The sequence below is a fragment of the Pituophis catenifer genome, unplaced genomic scaffold (genome assembly GCF_029215685.1).
Source record: "Pituophis catenifer annectens isolate HBS135680 unplaced genomic scaffold, rPitCat1.0.hap2 SCAF_10, whole genome shotgun sequence".
Lineage (NCBI taxonomy): Eukaryota > Metazoa > Chordata > Lepidosauria > Squamata > Colubridae > Pituophis > Pituophis catenifer.
In genome coordinates, this window is record NW_027256890.1 from 15,145,367 (window position 1) to 15,173,259 (window position 27,893).

A 27,893-nucleotide genomic window follows, 5' to 3' on the forward strand; every position below is an offset into this window, starting at 1 on the left:
ACAAATCTCAGCCATACTATATTTTAACTACTAACCTATTGGACTGTCTATTTTTATCTCGCTTACTACAAAAGGAAGGATGATGTTACATTCATACATCATACTGAATGATGGTTTATTTTAACTAAAGGTAGCTGAAAAAGCACACTCGGCGAAGTTAATGGCAACCTTAAGTCATAAACCACAGTCTGCAAGCTATAGCGTGACACATGGAAACGGTGCATTTCTCAACCATGGCAACATGAAGATGTGGAGACTTCAACTCCCAGAGGGCTGACTGGGGAATTCTGGGAGTTGAAGTCCACAGATCTTCACACTGCCACGGTTGAGAAATATTGCATTAAATCAAAAATAGAGCAAACTCTATGGTTTAGCCTTTAGGTATGTTATGCAACTCCAGCGTGCACCTTGTAAAGTTTATTGGAAAGGACCACTTCCTTCATTTAGGTAATACCGCTATGATGTAAGAGGCTTTTTTTAATTGTAATTTTTTTAAAAAAATGGCAAGTAGCAAAGTGATCATCTAGAAATAAAAAAAGACCTGGGAAAGGAAGTTCTGCTTCCTAGTGAAACCTCTCGCCACTGAATGCAAAAGCAGAAATTAATACAGAACAAGTTTCTCCTCCTGTTACAATCCAAATGAAAAGTCCCTTTTCAAGTCCAGATAGAAACCTACAAATGCTTCCTTGGATATCAGCTGTCTTCCTCTGTCCAGTTTCACGTCGTCATAAGAGGACGCAAGGTCTTGATTTGTTCTGGCGTTTGGCCTTCTTGATGGCGCTCAAAGCTATGCTAGCCGCTTCTCTGAAAATGGGTTCAATGTTTTCCCGAAACTTGGCTGAACACTCAAGGTACACGCTGGCACCGATCTTGCAACAAGCTTCTTCACCCTGCAAAAGGAGAATACCCACAGAAGCCTTAAGCGATGGGCATCAACAGCAAGCAGCAAGATAAACTGAGTGATGGCTTACAGATTTTTCATGCTGCTTTGCGGAAGCTGATGGTGAGGAGGGCTAGTGACTCGGAGGACATGGGGGTCCCAGGAGGCAAGGAGCTGTGTACTCTACTGTGCCCCATCTTAAAAGCTGAGCGTTGTAGGAGCGAATATATCTACTTCGATCTCATCGCACAAGATGGGCAAATGGACTCGCCTGTTGTGGTCTGCCGGCAGCCTGTGGAGCTGGCAGCGGAGTCGGACAGTGAGGAGGCTGGGGAGGACCATGGGCCAGTCCTGGAGTCTGGGGAAGGCCTGGACGAGGGCTCTGCGTCAGAGGCAGAGATGGGGCCAGGGCCATCTGGGAGTGATGTACGGACTCTGAAGCCTCCAGACTTGGACAGCAGAGAGGCAGAGGAACAGGAGGAGAGCTGCCAGAAGGCAAGAGCAGCTAAAGCAAAAGGGACAACTCAGGCCTGGAGATGATTGGCCCCTCCCATAAGGCTTAAAAGAGGAGCACGTGGGCCCTTTGCAGGAAAGCAACATTGTTAATTCAGTTCCCAGTCGGCATCTCTGTTTGATTCTGGATTCCGTGTGGCTTTGCCAAGTAGGTCTTTGGCAGAGTGTCAAAGGAGATAAAGGTAGGTGGTTATCCCGAAGGACTTCTCCCGAAGGACTTTTTGCAACTAATTGGGACTCAGCTGTGAAGGAACGTAATTCACAGGTGTTGCAATAAAAAGTTTTTGGGACTACTCGTGTGTTTTAATGACTCGGGAAGCCTTGGGCACAACATCGCCTAGCCTCCTAAGGGTCTGTGGAAATTCTCAAATCATCCAGGTCATGGTTGAACCCAAAGGTATTTTTCCGAAAGGCAACTGGGCTTTTTGGTTTTTTTTCCCCTTGAAAACGAAAACATTTTCAAGGGAAAAAAAACCTTGAAAGATGCAGAACTGAAAGAGCTTGGATGAAAAGTGAAACTTTCTCAAGGAAAAACCCAAGAATGTCAGTTGCCTTTTGGAAAAGGATCTTTTGGGATAGCCTCCTTCAATTTAAACCAAATCATTTTGTGACTCAGTGCATTGTGTGTCACTTGGTCATTAAATACTTTTCTATTCTGGGTCAGGCAGCAAATTCAGCTCTCCATCTTACACCTTCGATCGTATTGCTGTCCTGGTGAGAAACGGTCTTCACACGAATGCGGACAGACCTGAAGCTTTGGTTATGAGTGATGCCTCCTCAACTGATCCGATGTTGCTCGAAAGCACAGGTGACCTGAATTTCACCTGTGCTTTTGAGCACATGGGTTAAAATTTTTTAATTGGTGAATTTTATGGGTAACGGGGTTTTAAATTGGAGAAGCCTAAGATAATTTAATTCTGTTTTAATGCATTTTAATATTTGTATTGTGTGTTTTTAATTTTGGCTGTTCACCGCCCCGAGTCCTTCGGGAGAGGGGGCGGTATAAAAATTTAATTAATAAATAAATAAATAAATAAATAAATAAATTTAGTGGATTATACCTGAAGAAAGAGATAAGTTGTTTGCTCTCTTTACCTGCTTGTAAGTGATCGGTTCCTGTTGAGCAGAACGGAGCTTTTTGAGCTGTTCTTTGTCTTTCCGAAGATCAGTTTTACAACCCACCAAGAGGATGGGGATTCCGCGGCAGAAGTGGTTGACTTCCTGGATCCACTGTTGGGGAAGAAAGCGTGGACTTTACTAGACGAGCTCAAACGGAATAGGGGTACATGATGTACTAAACTGTGGTTTGTAAGAACTGCAACTTGTTAGAAGCCATCTCCTAACTTTCCTGGTTTCTCCTCTCTTGTCTTGAAGGCTGAGAGTTAGACTAACGCTGACCGGTGTAGCTTTGGAAATACCAGAATTACATATGCTAAATGATAGTTTCTTCAATAAGCTGCAACTGGTTTGATTTGTAGTTTATGCAAACCCTTAAATTATGGCTGACAAGTGATGGCACACTCAGTTGTCACCAAACCAAGTGGAGAAATCTCCAGATCATATATGCACCAAAGGACTTCTATATAGCTGCTTCACAAAGAGGTGACTCTATAGAGAAGAAAATTATGATTCTTTCACATTTTAGTTCTAAAGACCTCTTACCTTAATTAATACATTATCAAAGCTAAAAGGATTCATGACATCATAGCAAATCAAAACCACATGAGTGCTTTGGTACGAGAGTGGCCGTAAGCGATCGTAATCTTCTTGTCCTAAAAGGAAGAAATTATCAAATATATTTAGGTACGTTTCTACGTGTGTATGTATATCTGGCTGACTTCTTGCTTGCTCTGTTTTTTACAATAATGCGGAGCAGGAAAACTCCAAATGGACAGTGTTTTCAATATGCCAAGCAAGATACGTTCTGATAATATTCCTAATTCGCACCACGGGGATTACCTAAACTAGGGGTCTGCAACCTTAAACACTCAAAGAGCCATTTGGACCCATTTCCCACAGAAAAGAAAACACCGGGAGCCACAAAACTTGGGTGGGCGTGGCCAACTTGATGTCACTCACTTCCACCAGTCACATGACCCCCCCAGCCACGCCTACCCAACTGGTCATTAGGGCAGAGAACCGGTTGTTAAAAAACACAAACCACAACATCCTTTTGACCTCTCTCCCCCTCCCTCCCTCTTTCTCTCCCTCTCTCCCCACTCTCTGTATCTCTCTCTGTCTCTCTCTCTTCCCCCCCCCCCTCTCTGTATCTCTCTGTCTCTGCCCTGGCTGCTTCTCTATCCCCTGCCGTCGCCCTTACCTTCTCAGGCCAGGCGAGGAGTGACTGGGAGGGGAGGGTGAGGAGTGAGGCCAGCCAGTAGTGGGCTCACCAGGCAGAGAGCCACAGCAGAGGGCCCAAAGAGCCGCATGCGGCTCCAGAGCCGCAGGTTGATGACACCTGACCTAAACTTTTAGAGGAACACCTAACTTGGCTACCTTTTGATAAACTAACGTGTTTTTTTTTAAAAAAGCAGAATCAAAATGAATATTACCTGCAGTATCATACAAATGTAAGATGACTTCTTTTTTCCCCACAATGACATTGGTTGTGTATTTTTCAAAGACCGAAGGGGCATATTGCTGTCCGGAAATGGAAAATGAGTGTTATTAGTATATACATTGTCAAGTTTCACAGCTCCTCCCAGAGTGTTTTACAACTTTATATTTCCCTTCTGCAAAAATAGCCACAAAAGTTTCCAAATGTTTAAGTGATGGCAACCACATGCATTTAATCTGTTTTTAAAACTTTTTTTTAAAAAAAACCTGTCTTAAAACTCTTTTAAAAACTGTTAAAAATGTGTTAAGGGACTTTTTAAGGATAGCAGGTTGAGCCTGGACTGTGGGTAGCTTGTTTCTTTGCCTCCCATTCTGAGAACGAGCAGCAGATACATAAAACATAGAAAACTGATGGGCAGCAAAAGAACTAGCTGTCCAAACTTAGTCCATAAATCCAAATGCCTGAAACAGCCATTGTGTTGGACTAAGACTAAGAATAGAATAGAATAGAATAGAATAGAATAGAATAGAATAGAATAGAATAGAATAGAATAGAATAGAATAGAATAACAGAGTTGGAAGGGACCTTGGAGGTCTTCTAGTCCAACCCCCTGCCCAGGCAGGAAATCCTACACCACTTCAGACAAATGGTTATCCAACACCTTCTTAAAAACTTCCAGTGTTGGAGCATTCACAACTTCTGGAGGCAAGTTGTTAAACTGATTAATTGTTCTAACTGTCAGGAAATTTCTCCTTAGTTCTAGGTTGCTTCTCTCCTTGATTAGTTTCCACCCATTGCTTCTTGTCCTGCCCTCGGGTGCTTTGGAGAATAGCTTGACTCCCTCTTCTTTGGGGCAGCCCCTGAGATAGTGGAACACTGCTATCATGTCTCCCTTAGTCCTTCTCTTCATCAAACTAGACATACCCAGTTCCTGCAACCGTTCTTCATATGTTTTAGCCTCCAGTCCCCTAATTACCTTGCTTGCTCTTCTCTGCACTCTTTCTAGAGTCTCAACATCTTTTTTACATCGTGGCGACCAAAACTGAATGCAATATTCCAAGTGTGGCCTTATTACCAAGGCCTTATAAAGTGGTATTAACACTTCACATGACTTTGATTCTATCCCTCTGTTTATGCAGCCCAGAATTGTGTTGGCTTTTTTGGCAGCTGCTGCACATGGCTGGCTCATATCTAAATGGTTGTCCACTAGGACTCCAAGATCCCTCTCACAGTTACTATCGTTGAGCAAGGTACCACATATACTGTACCTGTGCATTTTGTTTTTTTTCCCTTAAATGTAGAACCTTACTTTTTTCACTGTTGAATTTTATTTTGTTAGATAGCGCCCAATGTTCAAGTCTGTCAAGATCCTTCCGTGTCTTGAGCCTATCTTCCAGAGCATTGGCTATTCCTGCCAGCTTGGTGTCATCTGCAAATTTGATGAGTTCCCCATCTATCCCCTCATCCAAGTCATTGATGAAGCTCTATAGACCTTCGCAAAGGCTAAGCCTTACTGTTTTTTTTCTTGTTTTGAGCTGTATCTAGGATGTGGCACACCACAGACCTCCAGATATCCTGTCTGACTTCTGCCTCTTGGTCCAGGAGTTCTTTCAAGTAAAACACACTGCTCAAAAAAATAAAGGGAACACAAGCAGAAGATATCCGAGATCTGAATGAATGAAATAGACTTATTAAATACTTTGTTTGTTACATACAGTAGTTTTGTGTTCCCTTTAGTTGTTTGAGCAGTGTATAAACTACTGTATGTAAAGAACAAAGTATTTAATAAGGCTATTTCATTCATTCAGCTCTCGGATGTCTTCTGCTTGTGTTCCCTTTATTTTTTTGAGCAGTATATCAAGTTCCAAGTAAAGGCAGATTTCTGCAAGAACCGGATTCTGCCGTGGATTTCAGTCCCATGCATACCTATGCATTGCTGAGCTCACTGGAACTAGACTTGCATTAATGGTGGTATCCAATTCAGATTTGCTATGGGGCCACATTGATTGCAGAAGGATTTATTCATGGAGATAGTAAGGTGTCCTTAGAGCCATGTGCAGAAAATTTAATCGCCTCTGAGGCCATCAAGGATGTGCAATCCCCTAACTTTTAAATCTGCGATAACTAAAGCAGTAACGGGAAGTCCATCACTCATGCATCCTGTTGCCAGCTACGTAGATGTTGAGATGTTTCTTAAGATTGAACCACCAAGGGAAACATTTTGCCCCATTTTAGTAATTTCCATGTCGTTTGGCTTGTGTCGTGTGTAGCGATAAGGCAAGCCTTTTCGCTTCATTTAAAGCAATTTTGTCCACTCTCATCAAGTCAATAAACATGAGGGAGGCATGCTGTTTGCCTAATGGGGGACAAAGATGGAACCCCTCCAAATAAGACTCCAATGACTCTTATTTTCTTTTTAAATAAAAAGAAATCGAGGCTTTATTTCCTGTCTTTTAAGTTTTGTTTGTTTATTTATATGCCTCCTTTGTTGTTTATTTTGATTCATCTTGAAACAGAGTCAAGACAAGGTTGCCATTTCCAGGGCACTGAAGGGCCATCCTGGCAAGGACACAGGCAGTAACACACTATCAAGCCCATCATCCCCAGCTATGTCGGATTTGCACATCTGGATTGATTTTATGTCTGCTACTGGCCAAGAATCTCCTCCTGAGGGGACTATTGCCTGAGGAAGGTGCTACAAATGGCACCTTTGCCAAAATCAGGAACCCTCCAGAGGTGTCAGAATGAGGGGATCCTGGGATCCGCCATGGGGAGGGGGGGGGAGAATCCCTTTCTGAGCGACCCCCACTCTCAATAGAGGATGCCGCCCTTTTCTTTTCTTTTTTTTGCCTCATTGGATTACAGAAGCCTTCCCTGAAGGAAGCTTCCAGACCTTCTAGAAGCTTCCCGCGCGGAGATTCGGGAACGGGGAGCTTCCCGCGCGTCGCGAGCTGAGGAGGGGGTCGAGCGAGCCCTGATTGGCTGAGAGGGTCTATAAAAGCCGGCGCTCACCTCGGGAAAAGCGCCTTTGGCGTGCACCAAAAGGAGCGAAGTCTTCCCGCAGCCTCCGTCGCCCACTATCACCGCCTTCAGCTCAGTCTTCGAGCCCTTCCTCGGCTCGCTGGCTTCCCGGCTGCCGGGTCCCGAGCTGTTCCTCTCGGCCATGAACTAGCGCTGCTGCCGCTGCCTCGAAAAGACCCGCTCCTCGGGCGAGAGTGGAAGAGAGGCGGCGGAGGCCTCGCCTCCTTCCTCCTCGCTGCGGCTTCGGAAGGCGGCGAGTCTCCGCCGCCAGTTCCCCTATAAAGCAGCGAGGGAGAGTCGAAGCCGCCTTGGCCCCTCTGCATCGACCCAACCCGGGGCATGAAAGGAGCTTTTTTTTTCCCCGACTGGCCTCTTGAATATCTCTTTTTGCCCGGGTTGGGTGCAGGATGGCTCATTTTAGAGCCAGTTTGTGGTTCAGGTGCTGCCTTAGAAAGCAGGAGGGTGAGAGTTCTAGTTCTTCAGGCAGGAAAACCAGCCCAGCCCACCTTGCAGGATTGTTGTGAGGAAAATAGGGATCATTAAACAGGATGGTCGCCTTGGATTACTTACCAAGAAATGAGAAAAATCTAAAATGAGGTTAAGCGTAGGGAGGGTTCTTCAGCTGGACATCCTCTAAATTACATCATCCCCAAAGAAGTTGCACAAGTTTCGGTCCCTGTACACCACCACCATATTGCATTATATCATGGCCAGCTAGTTGAGGCTAATGGGCATTGTAATCTTGGCTTGGAGAACACAGCCCCAATTAGGTTGACATGACAATTACAGGTAGTCCTCAACTTACAACTACAGCCAAGCCCAAAATTTCTGTTGCTAGGTGACACTTGAGTTTTGCCCCATTTCACAACTTGCCATACTTGTTAAGTGACTGCAGTTAGTAACAGTTCTTTAGTGAATCTGGCTTCCCCATTGACTTCGCCTGTCACAAAAGGTGATTAACGTGACCCTAGGAAACTGCAACTGTCATAAATATGAGTCAGTTGTCAAGCAGCTGAATTTTGATCACATGACCATGGGATGTGTCAAGTTTCAAGGTCGTCTCAAATAAATTGCGTTCAAGCTGCATTTACTCTAGTGCCGACAGGATGCTGGAACAGTTAAGGGTGGAAAAAAACGATCACAGGACACTTCTCAGTGCCATTGTAACTTTGAAAGTCACTAAGTGAACTTGACAATTGTGCCTATGGAGGTTTCCAGCGTCATCTTCACTTTGTCCTGATGGATCCCAAGCCAAGTTTAAGGCTGCTTTTATAAACGCAACAAACTGCCTTGGAAGCCCTTTATGCAAAAAATAAATTGAGGTTTCCATAATGACTAAGATCTTGTTGCTGCAACACTTTTGGTTCATCATCTGGGGTACTTTATTCTTTCCAGGAAGTCGTTTCTTGCTCCTTTCCATTAAGATATGCAAAATACAGGATGGTCTTTGGGTTTTAAATAGGATTTGGAGTACTGTACAGTGCAAGCATCTTGTGCATGTAAAGGATGCTCCCTATATTTGTATTCTTCCTCCAATCAGCTTAAAGATAGTGCATGTGGTCTATTTTTTGGCACACATGCAGGAGGGAGGAAGTATCTGTGAATCTTTAGCCTGCCTTTTGAAGTCTCACTTTGGGATTAAGAAGTAAACACCCACGCTAAAAAGTATTACAGTACAGACGGCAAAGTCATTTTCAGCAAATACTGTTTTATTTTTATCTCGCACCATTTGTGCTTATGGTATTTCAACACACATTTTACATTTATAAGTACAAGTGTAGTGAGTTGGCTCTGCAGATAAATTGGGAGCTGTGTCCCACTCTCCAGTTTAGCAGTTCTAAACATTTTTTTTAAAGCTCTCAACAGGTGGCAGCACCTTGCCTGGCAACATCCATGGATGTTGGCTTGGATGTCCATGAAGTCACTATTAACAGGCGGCCATTTTTCTTCCTGTAGCTACTTTGTGTCACCACTAGATGGCACTCTAGGCCTAAAAAAAAAAACACCACCCATGGAAGTTTGCTGTGACAGTAAACGGAAGGGGAAATTGCTACCAGTCCAAAAAGCAAAAAGGCGGATGGCGGAGGAAGATGTCAGCTGACCCGAAAGCACAAGCAAGCAATGTCTTCTCTTCCACAGGGCTTTGAATGAGCCTCGCCGAGAAAATCACTTCTGAAACCTGGGTAATTTCGCAAAGCTTGAAATATTTATGAAAAATCCATTCAGCTCATTGCACACTAGTTACAATTGGAGGTGGGATCAAGTTCATGGAAAACAAAAGGCAGAAGTAACTTCTGACTGGTATTTACCATTGTAGATGCACTGACTTTTCTTGAAAAAATATTACAAGTCACTGTATTTTAATCGCATTTTTTTCCTTTCTGGGATTGGGAACATTATGTTCTGTGCCTTTGTTTTATCTGCATAATTACCTTGTGTGCTAAGCTAACTTCTGGTTCTTAAATGCTGCCTTTGTTTCCTATCCTCTTCCTAAAAGGAAGCTAGGGCGTAGTTTTGCATTATTTTTAAATAATTAGTGCAGTATACATTTCTGGCATTCATTTATAGTTCGACTACTAATTACAAAACCTCTCAGCCATGAGCATGCCAGTTTTGTACTCTACTGGTGGGTGGGTGGAGTTCTACTATATGTGTAATATACAACTTGTCCACTCCGTAGTAAACACGGAAACGGGAACAAACCATATATCCTGTAAAATGAGAAACATACTTCCTCTTTCTCTAAGCCTAGCATGAGTTAGCACTGCAACTAATAGCAAAACTGCCCTCTTTTAACTATGTTTTACATTCTCCCTTTAATTTAGCATCCTCAAAAACATGATATTGGCTGAAGTCAATTTACAGAAACAGTAAGTACAATAAACCTTATTTTTGTATAAATTGGCTCACATGGTGTTGCAAGGTTTCATTGCTCTACCTTCCAGGTTTCATGTTACAGCATTATCTGTTTCCTCTATTGCATGCTGACATTTGTTCAAAATGTGTAACCCAGTGAACTGAAGTATGCCCAAAAATGACGGAGACTAGTGATGGCAGTACTCTAATCTAGCACTGTAGCTTTGAAGCATTTATGGAGCTGCTGCTTGAATACGTTTTTATCTGGGAAAACATTGAAATAAACACAAGACTAATCGCTTATTTAACACTTGCTAGCAATTCACTCAAGAAGACCAGACAAAAAGTTCCTTTTTTAAGTTGAAAAAAAAAAAAGGTCTAAATTAAAGATGTGTTCAAATATTAAGCAAGCTTAGGGAAATTTGCAAACATTAACAAACATATGACACTTTAACCAGGTCACTTAGACCTAGAAGCATTTGCACAACATTCCAAGCTTGCTTAGTGATTACAGGTTAAGCCATAAAGAACAAGGTTTTGCTCATTCAAATCATTTATTTTATTATTCATTGTATTACATGAATCAAAAAAATAGGTGCATTCAGTAATCAAGTGTCTTAAGCAAATCTAGCCTTCAGTGGCCATCATGTAGATTTGTCATTTTCAGTGGCCAAGGCCAATGTCCTTGAATATTCTACTAATAGCCAATAATCCTATTGAGAGCCCATCCACACTATTTGATAGAGATTCGCACTGCTAGTAGCTGCATTTTGAATACTTGAAAATAACCATTTTACCAGAGCAGTCAGTAGGTGGATCCAACTTCAGTTTGTTCCATGAACTGAATGAGTTTATTTTGGCCCAGCAAAGATTTCTAAATTCACACATCATATCGATCCAGGTTTGATTTTAGCTTAGCATGTGATTTAGAACTTCGCACAATGGGAAGCCAACTATGGTTTTCCCATAAAACTCAAACTCAATTTCTACTAAAAGTGATAGACTAGAATTCAGCCCTGAAACCACACGTGCACAAAATACACCACACGTCATTTTCAATACTATCCAGAGCACATGTCATCCAGCTATTTGAAGGCATAATAAAATGAAGCTATTGTTGCCCGTCATAAAGTAGAAGCAGAGTCTCAAGCTCCTCGTGTTTAAGCAACTTGAATTATGCTACTTCCTCAACCGTCTCTTAGTGTTGGCAAGACAAACATAACTAAAGCTGGCCTTTTGAGGAAGAGCATAGTCTGCTTCGGGACTTGATGTTTTGCAGTCTGATTTTACAGAACTTTAACCAGTAGGCTCGTATTTATGCAAAATGTCCAGGAGGCCATTAAGGAGTGGCATTAATCACCAAGGCAATTATTCAAACGTAATGTGATCCAAATGGCACTTGCTGTTCTCAGATTACCTTTGCCACTAATATACCAACTGGAAGCACTCTGGAGGATGGACAAACAATTTTATTTTGTCTAGCAATTTGCCAGAAGCATACAATTAAAGAATTGGCTGACTCTTATTGGGATAATGTTATGTCTGTGTGCTACTGCTTAGGCTTATCAAAGCTACCAAATTTAGCAACATTACCAAAGCTAAACGCAGTCCTTTTGCCAAGCTCTAACAATGCCTTATTCCTTGTCCAAATCCTCAGTAGGGTATCCACACAAACAGTTCCTGGGTTAGATTGCCCAGGGTTGCCTAGTCCGGCATCGGGCACTTGAGAGCAGTTCAGAAAAGGAGGTGAAATGCAGGCCAGTGCATCCTAGCAACTGCTCCTTAATAGGATACGATGACAAGATCTGCACCTCAGCCACGATTGGCCGAACGAGCCACAGCAGATCAGACTGATATATAATATTTAATCAAGACCAGACTGATCAAATTATGGCATAGCACAATATGTGAACAAGACTGGGTTCAAATAACACATTAACTTTGCTTTTCTACGGCCTGCTGAATAGACAACTGGCTGCATATACAAGACAAGACAAACTGACTTGCACACCGCCCAGCAGTGGCTTCGTAAACACCGTTAAGACCGAAACTGAGCCAATCACATGATGTGGAGATTCTATTTTGCTCCTTATGACCAAGATCAGCTTAACCTTACTCCATAGAGTATCCTTCTTTTACATAAGCTCCTACCGCATTCCTCCATTTCTCTTCCCTACCATATGCGTTCACACTAGGAAGATTGGAAGCCAATCCTGTTGTTGTTGTTTTTTGCTTAATCTCTTTCTGCCGCTTGAAGGTCCCCTTATAACGGCCTAAACAGCCCCCTTCAGCCACTTTCTTCCTCTGCTGGAGAAAGGTTTAAAGTTTAAAGGAAAAAAAAGCATTCAACTAGACCTTGCTCGGGACAAAGAGCCATTCAGAAAGTGCAAACATTTCATAAAACTGCCCCTCTGTACTCAGTCTTCTGGCTCACAAAAATGGGTGGAGTCTTGGCTGTCTAAATATACAACAAAACAGGAAGCGGGCCAGGAGGCTTGCTTGTAAGAACTTGCTCTCACACAGCTTATCCCCCAATGTTTGAGTGAAATTAGTTCGGATTTGCACGCTGGCCTCAATTCAGACTTTTTCTCGTCCTACACAGACATTGAACCATTTGGTCTAGAAAAACATAGAATTTCTACCTCTAAACTAATTTAACTTGGAAATGTTTAGAAACACTGGGAATGATGTGCATTTTTGCACATCAAGCCTTCTCCAAGGACAGTTCAAAAGGACTTCAGTGAAACACCCTTGAAACTGACATACATTGAAATATCACTGCTTAGTGGGTAAACTGATAAAACAGGCAAACCATTTCTCCACAAATTCAGTGCAAATCACCCTCAAGACAATTTAACACAACACAGGTCTTCACTATCTGCATAAATATCCTGAACAAATTCCAAAAGTCTGTTTTGTTCAACCAAAAGACTCAGTCTTAGAGCCTTCGACGCAGCCACTCTGTTGAAATTTTAAAATAAACGGTCTAGTATCAAGAAATCCCAAATTAGGACACAACAATGTAGTACTTAATCTAAGCACTTCAGTCAAGGAGGAAGACCAGGCATTCCATTGTGTCTAAGTCAGTATCACAACTATTCACGCAAGCTGCAAACATTTTAGTTTATATCTTACCTCAGCTTTGAAATCATGGGATTAAGTTCTACATAAAATTCTATGTATTTCAGCCTTGCCTTCACACCTATCTACAGCATGGGGGGAAAAACCTATGCAACTGTATGTAGAACAATGGTAAAGGAAATATATGCGGATTGCTTGGAAAACCTGCAATACTCTAGCCCAGTTGCAAAAGGCGTGGAAGCTAAAAAGTAGCCATTGCACAGTGACCTACATTAGGCTCAGTGCTATGGGAAGGGAAGGGAAAACGCAAGGAAGATGCACAAAGATCTGGGCTGCAGGATCAAGCTTGTAGTGGGCTGCTGCTGGTGCCTGGCTCCGACTCATCTGAAAGGAATTTGAGAAGCCATCGGCTGCCACGTCTCTGCTAGCACACACCAGCAATCTTGGGGCAGATGCCTTCTTAAACCAGCATCTGGGGACTGGGCTCGCTGTTCTCACTCCCAGCCAAGTAGGTCACCTACTGAGGGAGAGGAAATGGTAAATCGGTAGAAGATGCACGCAACCACACTCCCAGCAGGATTGTTCACATGGAAATAACAATGCGCCAGGATGCCTCCTTGCTCAGCCTGGTGGCAGAAATTAAAGCCAGTTCTCCCAACCCCACTTTAAAGGCCGCCAAGTGTACAATGTCAGACTCTGAAGCAGTTGGCATAATTCACCAGGATTATGTCCCCCTTGTATGCTTTCGACTTAAGCAATCGCTTTACCTTCTCTCTTCCCACAAAGGCCTGAAGGATGACGTGGCTTAATGTTTAACAGGCAGGCAGAGTCCGTTCCTCAGAGCTGTTGCTTAAAAACTGGTTTAACCGCTTGAGCAAATCTCCCGGTAGAGGTGGTAAAATGGCATCCGAGAGGCAACACCCAGGGCCTCCCTCTGAATATTTGAGCAGCAGCAGCAGCAGGAGGGATGTGGAAGAGAAACGCTTCAACCCTCACCCCTCCCGAGAGATTGATAGGGAAGAGAAAGGTCAGATGGATTTACGCTTGCCGATCCATGCCTACTTTGCCACTCCGGCTGCTCTGAGGAGAGCTAATCTTTTTCTAAGCCCCAAACCAGAGCTGGTGGCTCCTCTACTCATTTCTGCATCGATTAAAAAAACAAAAAGATCCTGGCCGAGCCTGCGGAAAAAGCTGCATGGAAGAGTCTGGCGTGAAGTCAAGGCCCGAGGCGTCGCCCTTGCTCTTTCAAAAATATGCCCCCATGTGGGAGCAACCGAGCGCAGTGAAGCAACCTGGGGATCCACTGCTGGAGAGAGAGCCATCTTGGCTGGAGGAAAGAGAAGGGAGAGCCCGAGTGGCTCTCCTGTCCTTACTCTGGATCTTGGCCCTACAAACCAAGGGAAGCAAGCGGCTTCAGCCGGGCTACGCCTGGCACAGCCTTCCCACTGCCAAGTGGGCAGATGCCAGCAGGAAGAAGCTCGGTCTGGTCTGGCAAGAAGGCACGGCTCCCTTCGCTGCTGCTGCTGCTGCAGCTGCTGCTGTTCCTCCTCCTCCTCCTGCTTCTCCAACATGGCTGAGCTCACCCTTCCTAGGGGTCAGGGCTGGGGGAGGAGAGGCTGAGCAATGCCGCCAACACCCAGCTTGAAGCTTCCAGGGCAGGAGCTCAGGGCAAGTCCTCCCCACCCCTTGCCCATCCGCCTGCAGAAGCAGCAGCAGAGGAAGGCAGGCAGGCAGCGCCGCCATGTCTAAGCAACCCTCTCCCTCTGCTGCAAACAGTGGGGGAGAGGCTGCCTGCCCCAACCATCCCATGGAGCTGCTGCTGCTGCTGGAGAGACACAGAAGGGCACAGCCTGCTGCCTTAAGAGCCCTGGGAGCGCTCAGCAGAAGAGGAGGCAGGGCTGGAGCCCAGCCAGGACTTGCTGGCTTGCTGCAAAACGGCCACCATCTTTCCCCGTCCCTCCCTTGCAAGACAGCGAGGAGAAGGCGAGGCATCTCGGCTTCCTCTCCGCTCCGGCGGCCGAGGGGAGAGGCAGGGCCCCAGCCAGGGGGCTGTCCTGGGACCAAAGAAAGCCTTTCGGAGCAGCTCCTGCAAGGCGGAAAAGGAGAGAGAGCAAACAAAGAGTCCCACTGGGAGCACACGGGCTCCCCCCACACCAGGCACGGCTCCAGCCTGCCCGCCTCTGAACAGAGAACCGGCCAAACTCCATTTTGCTTCCCTTCCTCACACCCTGGACTGTGTTGTGGGGGAGAGCTGAGCAATGCCAACTCGCTTCCATTGCTGGCTCTCTTGCTTGGAAAAGGAAAAGCATTCAGCAAAACAACAAAGAAACAAAAAGCCTTTCTAAGGACTGCAGGAAGCCAACCTCTCTCTCTCTCTCTCTCTCCCCGCTTGTCTTTGCTTGCAATAAGGAAAAAAACAGACACCCCCGCCCTTCTGCCTGATTTTCAAGGGCAGCAGCTTGGCAGCTTCTCTGAAATCCGCCTGGATCCATCGAGCAGCCCCTCCAGCTCAAGCCCAGCGCTTTGTTTGGCCAAGATGGAAGAAAAGGGATCGGATCCTGGCGGTCGATCCCCACCCCCCCCCCTCCAAGCCGCCCAGATCGTTAGCAACATTTCCCCCTCCACCCAACCGAAAGTAGCTTGGATATCCATCCTGGAGGAAGCCCTTTTGTCGCAGAGAGAGAGAGAGAGAGAGAGGGGCCTGCTCTCTTCTTCCCCTGCCAGGGTGAAAGCTTTACTTACCCGCACACCATTCCTGATGCAGATCTGGAGGTGAAGTTGGGGGAGGCTGGGGCACATAAAAAGGGCGGAAAAAAGCCCACTATTGCTAAATATTGGTTACATGCTCTCCGATCTGCCGCAAATTTGCAAATCAAATCTCCTCCAGTCATGTCTATGGCTAAAAACAACAGAACCAAACCAAAATAATAAAAGAAAGGAGGGGAGGGGGGGGGTTAAGACATCTTACGGATTTTGACTGCGGCCAATTTGGGCTGCCTTAAGTCGGTACATTTCGCGATTTATGCCGCACCTCGAGACAACGGCGTGGTCTTTTCTTCCCACCCCACCCCACCTTTTTTTTTTTAAAAAAAATACATCAATTCCTGCCCGATCTGTCCATGTTAGTGTGGCTGCGCCTGATTAAGTTACTGTAGGTCAACATCTCAAGCATCTCTAAGCCTTCAGAAGCAATTGGTTTAGATCAACAAGACAAATATATATAGATATATATAGATATATGACATGCAGATGAAGCCTGAAAGAAATAAACCAGGAGAACTGCAGTTAACATTTAACATGAAAACTACACTTATTAAGAAGGACAGAATGGATCGGGTACTTACAACGTGAAAGGACAAAAGGAAAGGATCCTGCCTGTTTTGCAAGACTCTCAAACGGTGCCTACCTCTATAGCTTTAACCACGTTACCTTGTTAGCAAGGAAGGATTTAAACTTTTTTTTTTTAAAAGATGGCCAGGTTACTTTTTTTTTTTTTTTTTTAAAGTGTTTCGGACTGATCTCGAAATGTACACTTCAGGCGAGAGAGAGACAGAGAGAGAGAAGCCAGCGCTTTCCAAAAAAAAAAAAGAAGATCAAAAGACGCGTGTGATTGACTTTGTTTGGTCATGCAAAACTGGGACTTGCTGGCGTTAAGGGCGTGCCATGACCTAGTTAAGACACGGGAGCAAGACGGGCTCCGAGTCAAGACGGGGAAAGGCAAACAAAAAAACAAAAAAAAAACAACAAATCCGGCTTTTTATCACGTCTTCCTCCTTCCTCGGGGGTCCTTCTAAAAGGCGGCCAGGCATTACACGGCGAGCGGGGAAGCGCTCCTGCCCCCGGCCCGCCCGCCCGCCCGCCCGCCCGCCCGCGAACAAAGGCAAACCCAGCTGGCCACTTTTCATCCCCTTGTTCATTTTTGCAGGAAAAAAAACATGGCCGAGCGAGCGAGCGAGCGCGCGCCCTCCCCGTTCCTCTCCGGCCGCCTCTCCTCGGCCGTCTGCGGGGCTCGCCTCGCGCGCCGCCTCTAATAACGCCAAGCCCGATGCAAGCGGCGCCCCGATTGGCTGAGCCCGCCCGGGGGCCCTCCGACCAGCCAATTGCCACGCCGAGGCTCCCCGTTACCCACCCTCCCCCCCCAAAAAAAAGCCTCCCCCCCCCCCCGTGACCAAACCGCCCCCGAGCCCGACAAAGCCGCCCTGGGCAGGCGAGGGGAGGGAAGGGGGGGGGCGAGGGCCGGCTTGGAAGGCAGAATGGAAGCCGCCTCCTGATTGGCTGGCCGGGCGCCTTTCATCAGCTCCCCTCCCCTCCCTGCCTCGACTCGTAAAATTGACACATTGTAACAAAACGGGGGCGCCCCCTTCTTCTTCCTACCCCGCCCGCCCGACGGGGAGGGGAAGGGAAGGGAAGGGGCCGCTGAGCGCCGCGGATCCCTGCCAAGCTTGGAGAAGGGGGGGACTCCCCCAGTTTCAAATGTGTCCCCCCACCCTCCAGCAGCCCCCCCCCACACAAGCCTTAACACAGTCTCAGCCTCTCACCCCCCCCCGCTCCCAGCCATTTTTTCCCCCCCCCCTTCTCGCAGCCCCTCTCTTTTTCTCGCTCGCCCACCCACCCACCACCACCATCATCCCCGGTGGGTCTTGTCCGGCCCGGGCCCCGCTTCCCCTCCTTTAGGTAAAGCTAGTCGGCAGATTCCACGCGGGCGCGGGGCGGGCGGGGGTCCGGCGGGGAGGGGGGGGGTCCGGCGGGGGGGGAAAGCCCGGGCCTTGATGGGCGGGGCGGGGCGCGCGGGGGCGGCGGGGCCGGGGGGGGCTGCGCGGCGCGGCGCAGCTGCCGTGAATGTGCCTTCGGCGGAGGGCGGTTAGCCATTCGCCCAGCTCCCTGGCGGAGAATTGTGGGATGCCTGAGCAGCCGCCGAAGGAAGGAGGCAGGCGGGCAGCGCGCACACACAATATGTGCTGGCTCGCCAAGCGGAGGAAAAGCGCCCAGGCGGCAGGAGGCGCCCCGGCCCCGCGGAAGGGAGCCCGCGGCCCCGTCTGAAGGAGGAGGAGGAGGCCGAGGAGAAGGAGGAGGCGGCGGCGGAGGAGGCGACGGCCTCTCCCGGCCCACGGACGGACGGACGATCGGCCCGGCGGACAATGTCTTTCAAAGAGAGCAAGGCGGCGGCGGCGGCGGCGGCGGCGGACCGAGCCAAGCCGAGCGAGGAGCCGGTCCGCAAACTGAGTTCAAGTGAGCGCCGCTGCCCCTGCCTGCCTGCCTTCCTTCCTTCCTTCCTTCCTTCCCCCCGGTGGCTCCGATGGGGCAGCAATAGCAGCAGCAGCAGCAACGGCGCCGCTTCCCCCCCCGGTGGCTGGCCGGGGCTGCGAGGCGGAGGGGGCCCTGGCTCCTTTCCTCCTCCTCCTCTTCCTCCTCCTGCCCTCTTTCCTCCCTCTTTCTCCTTCTCTCCTTTCCCCCCCCACCCTCCACCCCCTTTCTAACTCCGGGGCTTCAACCTCCCTCCCTCTCCCCTCCCTCCCCAGGTTGGATCAACGGCATGGAGAGCGGCCCGGCGGGTCCCTCGGCCGAGAAGAAAAATCACCACTGGAAAAGTTACAAGTTGATTATTGACCCGGCGCTGAAGAAAGGCCAGCACAAACTCTACCGCTACGATGGGCAGCACTTCAGCATTCCTGTAAGGGGGGGGGGTCCCCAGGGGGGAAGGGAGGAAAAGAGAAAAGAAGGCTTCCCTTGCATGCATGCATGTATGTCTTCTCCCCCCTCCCCTTTTCTCTTCCACCCCCCCAAAAATCACCTCGAAAACCTGATCCTCTTTCTAGGGAAGTGCAGAGAGCTTTCTTGATGTCCTGGGGGAGAAAAAGCTTGCTAGGAAACAACCAGCAAAGATACTGAAGTTACACCCCCTGACCTAATGCAGCCTGTCAGGAAAAAGAAAAGGCTGCAGCTTTCTTTTGCAGCTCCTTCATCTCCGGTGGCATTTAAAGCCCCCCCCCCCACTTTAAAAAAAAAAAATAAGCCTGTCCTTTGGCTTCCTTGCTTTGCAATTCTGCAGGGTAAAGTTTTTTTGCCCTGCTGGCAAAGATGGAATGGCTACCTGCTGACTCTTCAGGAGGGGAGTGACATCCCCTTGCTGCTTTTCCATTGATTTTTTTTTTTTAATTATTCTTTTTTTGCAGAATCCCAGTCTGGCCCCCGTGGAGTGCGTAGAGGACCCCAGGATAGGACGCATCTGGACCAAAACGAAAGAACTGGAACTCTCCGTCCCGAAATTTAAGGTAGGGGGGGGCTGAGCGGGACTTTGGTGGTAGTGCTGGTGCTCCTGTCGGCTTGAAGTCTCTCTGGGCTTTCTTGTTTGTTGAGCAATTAGTGTAGCAATGCCGTAGCCAAAGACAGCCAGGTGAAGAAGTTGAGATGCTGTTTGTCAAAAGTTGGCTGGATTGAGGCAGACAAGCTGCTTTCCCGATTGTCAGTTGTTGTGTAAACAAGGCATGGCCAAGGAGGTAGCAACCTGGGAGTTTTCATTGAGCCGCTAGCATAAGAGGAGGGGGAAGGCTCTCCCATTGAGCAGAAGCATTTCAAACTTTCATTTCACTCTCCCTTTCAAGAGAAGCGTCTTAAACTTTCATTTTTCCCACCAAACCGTTGACTGACTCCCACCCCTGGTTTTTTTTTTCCTCCCTCCCTCCCTCTTCCTCCCTTCCTTCCTCCCCCCCCTCCCCATCCCTCGTGTTCCGGGCTCTGCTTCCTCCCCCACCCTCATGAACTCACCCTCCAGATTGATGAGTTTTACGTGGGGCCCGTGCCCCCCAAGCAAGTCACTTTCGCCAAGCTGAACGACAACATCCGTGAAAACTTCCTGACCGACATGTGCAAAAAATACGGCGAGGTGGAAGAAGTGGAGATTTTGTACAACCCCAAGAACAGGAAGCACCTGGGCATCGCCAAAGTCATCTTTGCCACCGTCAGAGGTGCCCGGGAAGCTGTTCAGCACCTGCACAACACTTCCGTCATGGGGAATATCATCCACGTGCAGCTGGATACAAAAGGTGGGGGACCCCCTTGGATGCAGTTTTTCCTCCATCTTGCTCTGTTTTCTTTCCTTACCTTTTGCTCCGATCCTGGAGGGGGGGGGCGTTCATTTGCAGATCTCGGGGAGGGCTGTTAGTTAATTAAAAGGGGGAGACTGTTAAATGGCTGTCACTCCCTCCCTCTCTCTCTCTCTCTCTCTCACACACATACACACACCCCTGTGTCTCCTTGCTTTTCTGGGCTTTCGGTTGTCACGTGGAGTTGAATGTGTTGTCGGTTGCTAAGAGACAGGCCTGTAATTTAGCAAATGCTGCCATTCGCTCACTTTCACTCATTCACTCCCTCACTCTTGCTGACCCATCGCTTGCCAAGCTGCCCTCTCCTCACCCTTTCCTTGTACCTCTCGGCCCAAAGTATGCTTTGCCCTTAAAAGATGGTGGGGGGTGGGTGGAAGAATTCCCTTTAGAAAAATGTCTGAGAAAATAATCTGGAAGGTTTATCCCCTGCAAGGGGGGATTACAGCAGAGCTCTTCCTTTTATCTTGTCCCTTTACTGTGGAAATCAATATATTCTTAAAGGGGACTGCAAAAATCTTTCTTGCCTTGTCTCTTAAAGAGACAGTATACTCTTATTCCTTCCGAGTTGAGAGTCTGGCGTACTGGCCCTGCTGAGCATAAGCAAAGCAACTAAGGATGAATGGAATGGTGTATATAATTCCTAAATGGATAAGAAATGGGGTTTTTTTTCTTGCTATTTTTTTTTTCCTCCTCTTCTTTGTGGCCTGCAGCAAAGAAACATACTTCAGTCATTCAGACTGATTTGTTACTTTAATATATAACATGTAACTTGTTTTTTTGAGAACCAGGAGAATCCCTTTAAAAAGAAGGGGGGAATGTTACATTTTGGAGCAAAAAGGGTTGAAAAGCCTATGTAAACAAAGACATTATTTTTGTATATTGAAATTCTTTTATTTTTAAAAGCGTTTGTGCTAAAGTTTCAAACTGCGTGTTGTTTTCAGTGCTAAATGCTGGAACACCACTTTGATCCAGTTCACTGAATTTCAGCGGAAGTAAAACATTTTTTTCACCCGTGTTGTGACCAGAGGATTCAGACATGCATATTAGAAAAAAATGGATTGATCAATGAAGAGGAAATATAGGTCAGGTAGACAGCTTTGCTATTCAGTGTACTTTCCACATTATTTTGAGGCACCATTGCATTAATTCTGCCTAGTGACATATAATCAATAAACGATATCGCCATCTGTGATTTCAGCTTTGCCCTGAGTACTTTGTGAAACATCAGTTGAGCTTTTAATATTTTCAGTTCAGCCCAATCCTAACTTTATTAGTTTGGAGTAATTCCAGTGAGTTAAACAACATTTACTTACGAGCGATTGTAGCCTGAAGTCTTTCTGGCTTTAAATGAACACAATAATGTGAAATCTTCATAATTCTTACTTAATTGCTTGAAACTTCAGGCTGCTATTGTATGAAAACTTAACATTAGTATTTTGCACGCGTTTTGACCGCTTATTGCTAATAAAAATGAAGTTATAGGTTTCTGTATAAATACTAGCCTTTGAAATAATTGTTTCCTCTTTGGATTCTGACATATCCAATACTTTTTAGTTAATTATGTCACGTTCAGTGTTAAAGAGAGTGCATAATGCTTAAATGTTGGCCTCTGAAGACTATAACTCCAGAGATCTTAAAAGTGTTGTAACTTTAACTGTGAGTCATTTAAGGTGAAACTTGTATGATAGTGTATAGTAAGAGTGTGGCTGTTGCTAATACTGAGATAATAAGGCCTATCTAGTGATACCTTGATTTTTTTTGTGTGTGTAACTGAGACAGTAACCTGCCCTTTCAAATTACACAGTCTTGTCTCATAATTGAGTGTGATAATCGGGGGCTGAGGCTAAGAGGTACTGGTGCTCCCAGAAGACTTCAGTTGAGTCAAGGGTTCAGTAGGTAATGGCTTTTCAGTCCCTCAGCCTGTGTGATGGGCTTCTCCTGCAAGAATTCTGATCAGATTAACTAAGACAGACATGCTAAGTACATGCAGCTTCACACAACTGCATTGGGATTGCAAGAACAAGAGCAAGGCTAATCTAGTTGCCCCTTTGGAGAAGTTCAGAAGCAAGAGATGGAAGCAGATATGAAGCTTCTGATTATTCCCCGAGTCTCTTCTCTCCTCATAACTCATCTTCTCTCCCTGTTCTCCACAATTGACATTCAGGAGCTGCTAGATCTGAACATAGGGGTAGATCACAGCCATTAAATTAAGATAACTTCCTTCTCCGTGGACAGAGGAACCATTGTGCCATTATATGATGACTTGTAAAGTCATTTTTACCATTTAGACACCTGGAAGTGAGATAACCCCCCCCCTTCTTGATTTTCACGCAGACAGAGGTCACTAAGGGACAGCCCCGAAGTCCAGAAGAGAGATCCATTGCTTTCTCCACTTAAAGGCCAAAGTGAGGGTTCTAGGTCATTCTAGACATTGGCCCATCGGTCTTCTTTAACAGTGATTTTGTTACCTCTCCAGGTGAGAAGCGCATGCATTTTTATGAGCTCCTTGTGAACGGGCTCTACACTCCGCAGACTTTGCCAGTGGAGACTGAACAAGACGCGTCCCCCACCCTCAGTGAGACCCTGCAGGTATGTTTGGAACTTGGTTTATTTTAAGTGATGCTCCAGGCTTGGCACCCGGGCTAAGAAGAGCTTTGTGGATAGCAAACTATGATTTGGATATACTGGACTGTCTGCCTGATCCAAGAAGAACGTGACTGAGATTGATGTCACATTAGTTCTGGTTTTCCCTTTGGCAGTCAAACTTTGGAATAGACCCCAATCATGGCTGAGGAATTCTGGACATTGAAGTCCAACACATCTTAAAGAGGCCACATTTGACATTGAATTAGAGTATATATTTCATTCCCTAACAAAATTCATTGTATTTTATTTAGTCCATTTCTCTATATCTGTCCCTCTCAGTCCAGTTGACTCTCAAAATAACCGGAATAGCCTTGTACGTTTCATGTGAACTTAACCATTTATATGACTGACTTGTCAAAATCATCTTGAAAGTTGCTGAGTTTCTTCTGAGCTCCTATTGTGGTCAACAGATAGTAGTCAGTAAACTTCCTGACAGTGTGACGTGTTCCTGATGTCCATTTCTTGTGGTTTCTATATCTGGCCAGTTGACCACGATAAAACTGGATTTTGACTGCTTTATCTTAGAAATCTGCTTCCGGGTGATTGAAGCAGGGACCTTTGATGGAAACCACAAACTTTGATTTTACTCTGTGCCCAGGTTGAAACAAAGCTTCATCCAAGTTAGGTGGGCGAAGACCTACATTTCCACATTTTTAACCGATTTCAATTGAAATTGGTTTGTGGGAGCCGCTTTAAGAAGTCACCTAGTCCAGTTTTGAAGTCTGAGCAGGAGAGGGAGAGCTGTCTTGAAGGAGTGTTAATAATTGAAGTTTGACCCTAGGCATTTGGACAAGGGATGTAAAGAGCGCTAGTTGTTTGCCAGTTGCAAAACACCACAACCAGATGCTAACAAAACAAAAATAGGTGTTTACTGGAGGTGTCACTTGCTTTTTTTAAAAAAAGAAAATCAGGATTCCTTATTCCATCGGCCGCTAACCCTTTTTAAGTCATTTAGACTGAACTGGTGTTTAATTAAGTATAAAGAGCTTCCATCCATTGTGAGAGTTCACTTTTGACTAGCAAGAATTCAAATGAATATTTTAAAACTATCCATATTCAGGATAGGTTTCCTGGGAAGCCAGCTCCCTCCTTGATGGAAGCACCTGTTGCCTAGAATTTTAAATGCCTCTCTTCAGCTCCCCCTTCCCTTTTTTTTTTTTTTCAATCTTCAATCTCCAATTGCTTAAATGGCATAATTTTATTCGATCAGGCCAGTGTACGCAAAAAGGCATCAGTTGGTTTGGGACGATGCCCTTTATCTCTTTTCGTTTCCGGCTGCCTTTTGGAAGTTTGATTTAAAAAAAAAAAAAAGCTGTGAAACTGAACTCCGTTGAGCAACTTCTGCATGTGGTTCCCCTTGTTTGAAGCATCATCTCTTCTTGGGATACAGAACCACTGACTTTGGCGGATGTTTTTTTTAAAAAATACATCAGTGTTTCTTCTACAGGCATCCTTCAGAATTGTAGAGGAAACATTGTGTTATTTTTTTTTAAACCTGTTACAGTTGCCCAACTCTCTTCCTTTTCCCTCAGCTTCCTGTTTGTAGAGTTTAATTGATCCAGAATTAAGAATGACATTTCACGTTCCTGATGCTTAGCTCTCGGAATCCAGTCTGATCAAGCATCTCCCCCTGGGTTTTCTTACAAAGCAAAGGAATTTCAGAGCGATCTTTCTCGCCAGGCTTTATAAAAATCCTTCCGTTGAACAGCCAGGTTCAGGGGCACTTAATGGTGGGAAATAATACTAAGACCCTTTTCCTGGACCCCACAGGTACTTGGGGCTCTGTTTCTTTATAGGGTTCGGTTTTATTGATCGTGACCTTGTGGTTACCCATTTATTTATTTCAATATATATGGCTGCCCATCTCAACGTTTTAGTTTCAAGACTGATTCCTGCTGCCACTGAATGAGACATATGTAGATTGTATATAAGGGGTTGATTGTGTGTGTGTGTGTATACTGGTAGTTCTTGACTTATGACTGTTTGTTTAATGACAGTTCAAAGTTACAATAGACTTGGAAAAAATAAGAAATGAGCTATACTTATAACTGTTGCACGTTATCACAATATGGGCACTCGACAACTTTGCACACTTACCACCATTTGCAACATTATTTGCCAATTTTTCTGCTTAAAAAACCCTGTCCCATTGAGGAAGCTGTACTCCATGTGGTTCGCTTAACAAACCCACCATAAAAATTGTAAAACCCACTCCAATTCAAACTTACGACAGAAATTCCAGGCCTGTTGGTGGTAGTAAATCCAGTATGTAAATCCATATATTTTGTGCAGTGCTTAACATCCGTCTCATTTTGAAAGTTTCCTTTTTATTTCGCTCCGCACTTCAGACTCCCGAAACCGCTGAAGATGTCAGAGTAAATTTTAATTGACAGCAATCATTGGTGGCTGCTCTTCTGGTTCTTAACAATCCATATCTGGAGAGATGCCACTGGCCCTGCCGGGTCTTCTCGGTATTTTATTATCGAAGCCCTAGCTTTTTTTTTTTTTTTTTAAGTGTGTTTAATTCTGCACAGGATTTTTTTTTTAAAAAAAAAGACAGATGAATAGATTAGAGGAAAGAGTGACTTCAGTGTCAGGAACATTTTGTGCCACGGCTGTGTTTCCTTCTCGGCATCTAAGACAAACTTTGTGCAAGTCAGGTGACACCCTCAGTGAGACTTGGCAGTTGCCCATTCAACCAAGGTTAGCAGCTAAGCAAGACCCACAGCTCAATCCCCGCCCAAGGGGAGGGGGGAGCCATGCTATGAGGACATGTATTTTGTACTTGCTGGCTGGGGAATTCTGGGAGTTGAAGTCCTCAAGCCTTAAAAGTTGCCAAGTTTGGAGAGCCCTGTTCTAGTAGGTTTCACCTGTTCTTTACCAGTCTCCCTTGCCTTATTTTTTTTTTTCTGCAGCTGGCCGACACTCTGAAACGGCTCAAGGACAGCGGTCTTTCTTCAGCAGGATCCTCCACCACCCCAAACAGCAGCACCCCATTTTCCCACGACACGGCCTTTTCCAGTTGTCGACAGGACACCCCCAACTCCTACAGCCAGTTCACCCCCCAGTCCCAAGGAACGCCTCTGACCCCACGCCTGGGGACCCCCTTTTCCCAAGACTCCGCCTACTCTAGTCGACAGACCACGCCGGCCTACCATTTCGGACAGGACTCCGGCTACAAACCCCGGAGGCACGAAACAAAATTCACGGACGCTTATAACCGCCGTCTGGGCCACCACTACGTGCATAACTCAGCCGGGACTTTCCGAAGCTCCGAGCATCAGTTCGGCGCCTTCAAGTCCCATCAGCCGGAAACGGTGCAATATCCCCAGGCGTCCCCCGTGAGTCACTCAGGTGCTTCGACGTACAAATCCGCCTTCTCCCCCTACCAAGCCCCAGCCACGTACTCCCAGCCCGAAGAGCCCCAATTTTCTCAAACGTCCCGGGAAGTGGAATACCGGCGGCCCCCACCCCCACCTCCCGCCGAGGTGACCGTTGAAAGTAGCCCAGCTCCTCCTGCGGAATTTGTTCCTGCAAAGGACAAACCGGAGGAGCCCCCTCCTCTTCCTCCTCCACCGCCCCCGGAGCCCGACAGTCTTAACGAGCCCTCCGTTGGGCCGTCCTTCGGCCAGACTCCAGAAGGGAGCGAGACGCCCGGCACCCCGACTGTAGAATCGGAAAGTCAGCCTAACAGTTTGGACTCGAGGATCGAAATGCTTTTAAAAGAGCAGAGAACAAAACTCTATTTTCTCAACGAGCACGACTCGGACAATGAGATACGAATGGAAGGCAGTCCCATTTCTTCGTCCTCTTCCCAGCTTTCCCCGATCCCAAACTCGCAGCCCAGCTATCGAGCGCAAACCCCTTCCTCGCGTCCTTCCAGCACCGGCTTGGAAGACATCAGCCCGACCCCGTTGCCCGATTCGGATGACGACGAGCCCATCCTCGGGGTAGCTTCCGCCTGCCAGAACTCAAGAGGGGCAGCCGAGGCGAGCGTCACACCTGTGGACCAGCTGAACAGGACCTCCCAATCGGAGCCCTTGGAGGCTAAAGAAACGCAGCCGGCTAGCAGCAGCCCTGTGCCGGAAAAAATGGAAGAGGTAAGGGAGCAGATGTGCGGGTAACCCCTGGCTTAGGAGCACAGTAGAGCCCCAAATATCCGTCAGTAAGGGAGACATTGCTTAGGTGAGTTTTGCTCCATTTTTTGACTTTTCTCGCACAGTTGTTAAGTGACTCATGAAAGTTGTAAAGTGAGAAATGTGCTTGTTCAGTGAATCTGGCTACCCTATTGACTTTGCTTGTCGGAAGTTCACAAAAGGTCACAAAATCACATGACCCCAGGACACGGTGACTGTCGTACATACAAGTCAGTTGCCATGCGTCCAAATTTTGATCACGAAGTGTGAAAAACTGTTACTAGTTCCTTCTTTCAGGGCCTTGTAACTTCAAAAGGTCACTAAACAAATCGTCGTAAGTTGAGAACTTACCTGTATCGGTGGCAGTTGCAGACATTCAACCTTGTCTGAGAAATCCATTGGAATCTGCACCCACGGGGGTGCACAGGTATTCTTTGACTTACGATCCATTCAATATAATGACCAAAGTTACAACGATACTGACAAACGGTATTTACGACCAGTTCTCATATTTGCAACAGAAGGTCCAGTCCGAATTGGGGCCGTAAATCGAGGACGACTGATGTAGTAAATAAGCATGGATTACGTATCGCTTTGTAACGCACGAGATGTTCGATTGTAAAACAGGATCTTTTATCCTGCTTGAATATCATATCCTTTTGGAAATGATTATAGACGACACCGGAGATTTGCGGGGAGGAGAAGGATAAAAAAAAAAAGAATTATTCTGTTTATGCACGAAGACACCGATTTGCTAATATTGGAAATAAAAAAATAATCCCAGCCAATGCTCTCGCTAGCCATGTGATGGAAATTCCCCTCTCTGTGTCAGCTGGTTGGAGTTTAGCAGAAAGATGCTTCTGTGTTCCATCCTGCGATGATAAGACTTCCCGCGGGGAGCCCGCATTCATCCCGGGAGTGTGTTGGGGGTTTTTTTGGTCACCTGGGATGCCCGTTTATTGCTGGGAACAATTGATCCATTGGACAGGGAATCCTTTTGAATCTTCTCTTGAATGGATTTTCAAAAGGAGTTCAGCTATTTTTATGAGCGGTTGTATTGTATCGTGATACACATTTTGATTCCAACAAAAATTCAGATA

The 27,893-nt window shown here is 46.3% G+C and overlaps 2 protein-coding genes across 2 annotated transcripts in view; one reads left to right on the forward strand and one right to left on the reverse strand.

Moving 5' to 3' along the window:
- Window positions 1-318: 318 nt before the first annotated feature.
- Window positions 319-7,115, reverse strand: RHOF (ras homolog family member F, filopodia associated). Its single transcript, XM_070950344.1, has 5 exons — window positions 6,963-7,115; window positions 3,946-4,033; window positions 3,056-3,165; window positions 2,489-2,623; window positions 319-890 (listed from the first exon to the last, which is right to left on the reverse strand). The coding sequence occupies exons 1-5, from the start codon at window positions 7,113-7,115 to the stop codon at window positions 726-728; spliced, it is 651 nt and encodes a 216-aa protein (XP_070806445.1). The 3' UTR covers window positions 319-725.
- A 10,905-nt stretch (window positions 7,116-18,020) lies between these two features.
- The window catches only part of SETD1B (SET domain containing 1B, histone lysine methyltransferase), a 31,387-nt gene continuing 21,514 nt past the window's right edge, over window positions 18,021-27,893 (forward strand). The window contains exons 1-6 of the mRNA XM_070950343.1: window positions 18,021-18,137; window positions 18,428-18,579; window positions 19,082-19,180; window positions 19,681-19,951; window positions 22,488-22,600; window positions 25,573-26,757. Coding sequence (XP_070806444.1) covers window positions 18,047-18,137; window positions 18,428-18,579; window positions 19,082-19,180; window positions 19,681-19,951; window positions 22,488-22,600; window positions 25,573-26,757 — 1,911 coding nt within the window. The 5' untranslated portion in view covers window positions 18,021-18,046. The remainder of the gene's footprint in view (window positions 18,138-18,427; window positions 18,580-19,081; window positions 19,181-19,680; window positions 19,952-22,487; window positions 22,601-25,572; window positions 26,758-27,893) is intronic.

Excerpts from the sequence above, each read along its gene's own strand:
- RHOF (XM_070950344.1), bottom strand. The coding sequence starts at position 7,115 with ATGGCCGAGAGGAACAGCTCGGGACCCGGCAGCCGGGAAGCCAGCGAG. Across the intron at positions 4,034-6,962 it reads CCAAAGGCGCTTTTCCCGAG|CAATATGCCCCTTCGGTCTT; the intron begins GTGAGCGCCGGC and ends ATTTCCGGACAG. Across the intron at positions 891-2,488 it reads AACCGATCACTTACAAGCAG|GGTGAAGAAGCTTGTTGCAA; the intron begins GTAAAGAGAGCA and ends CTCCTTTTGCAG.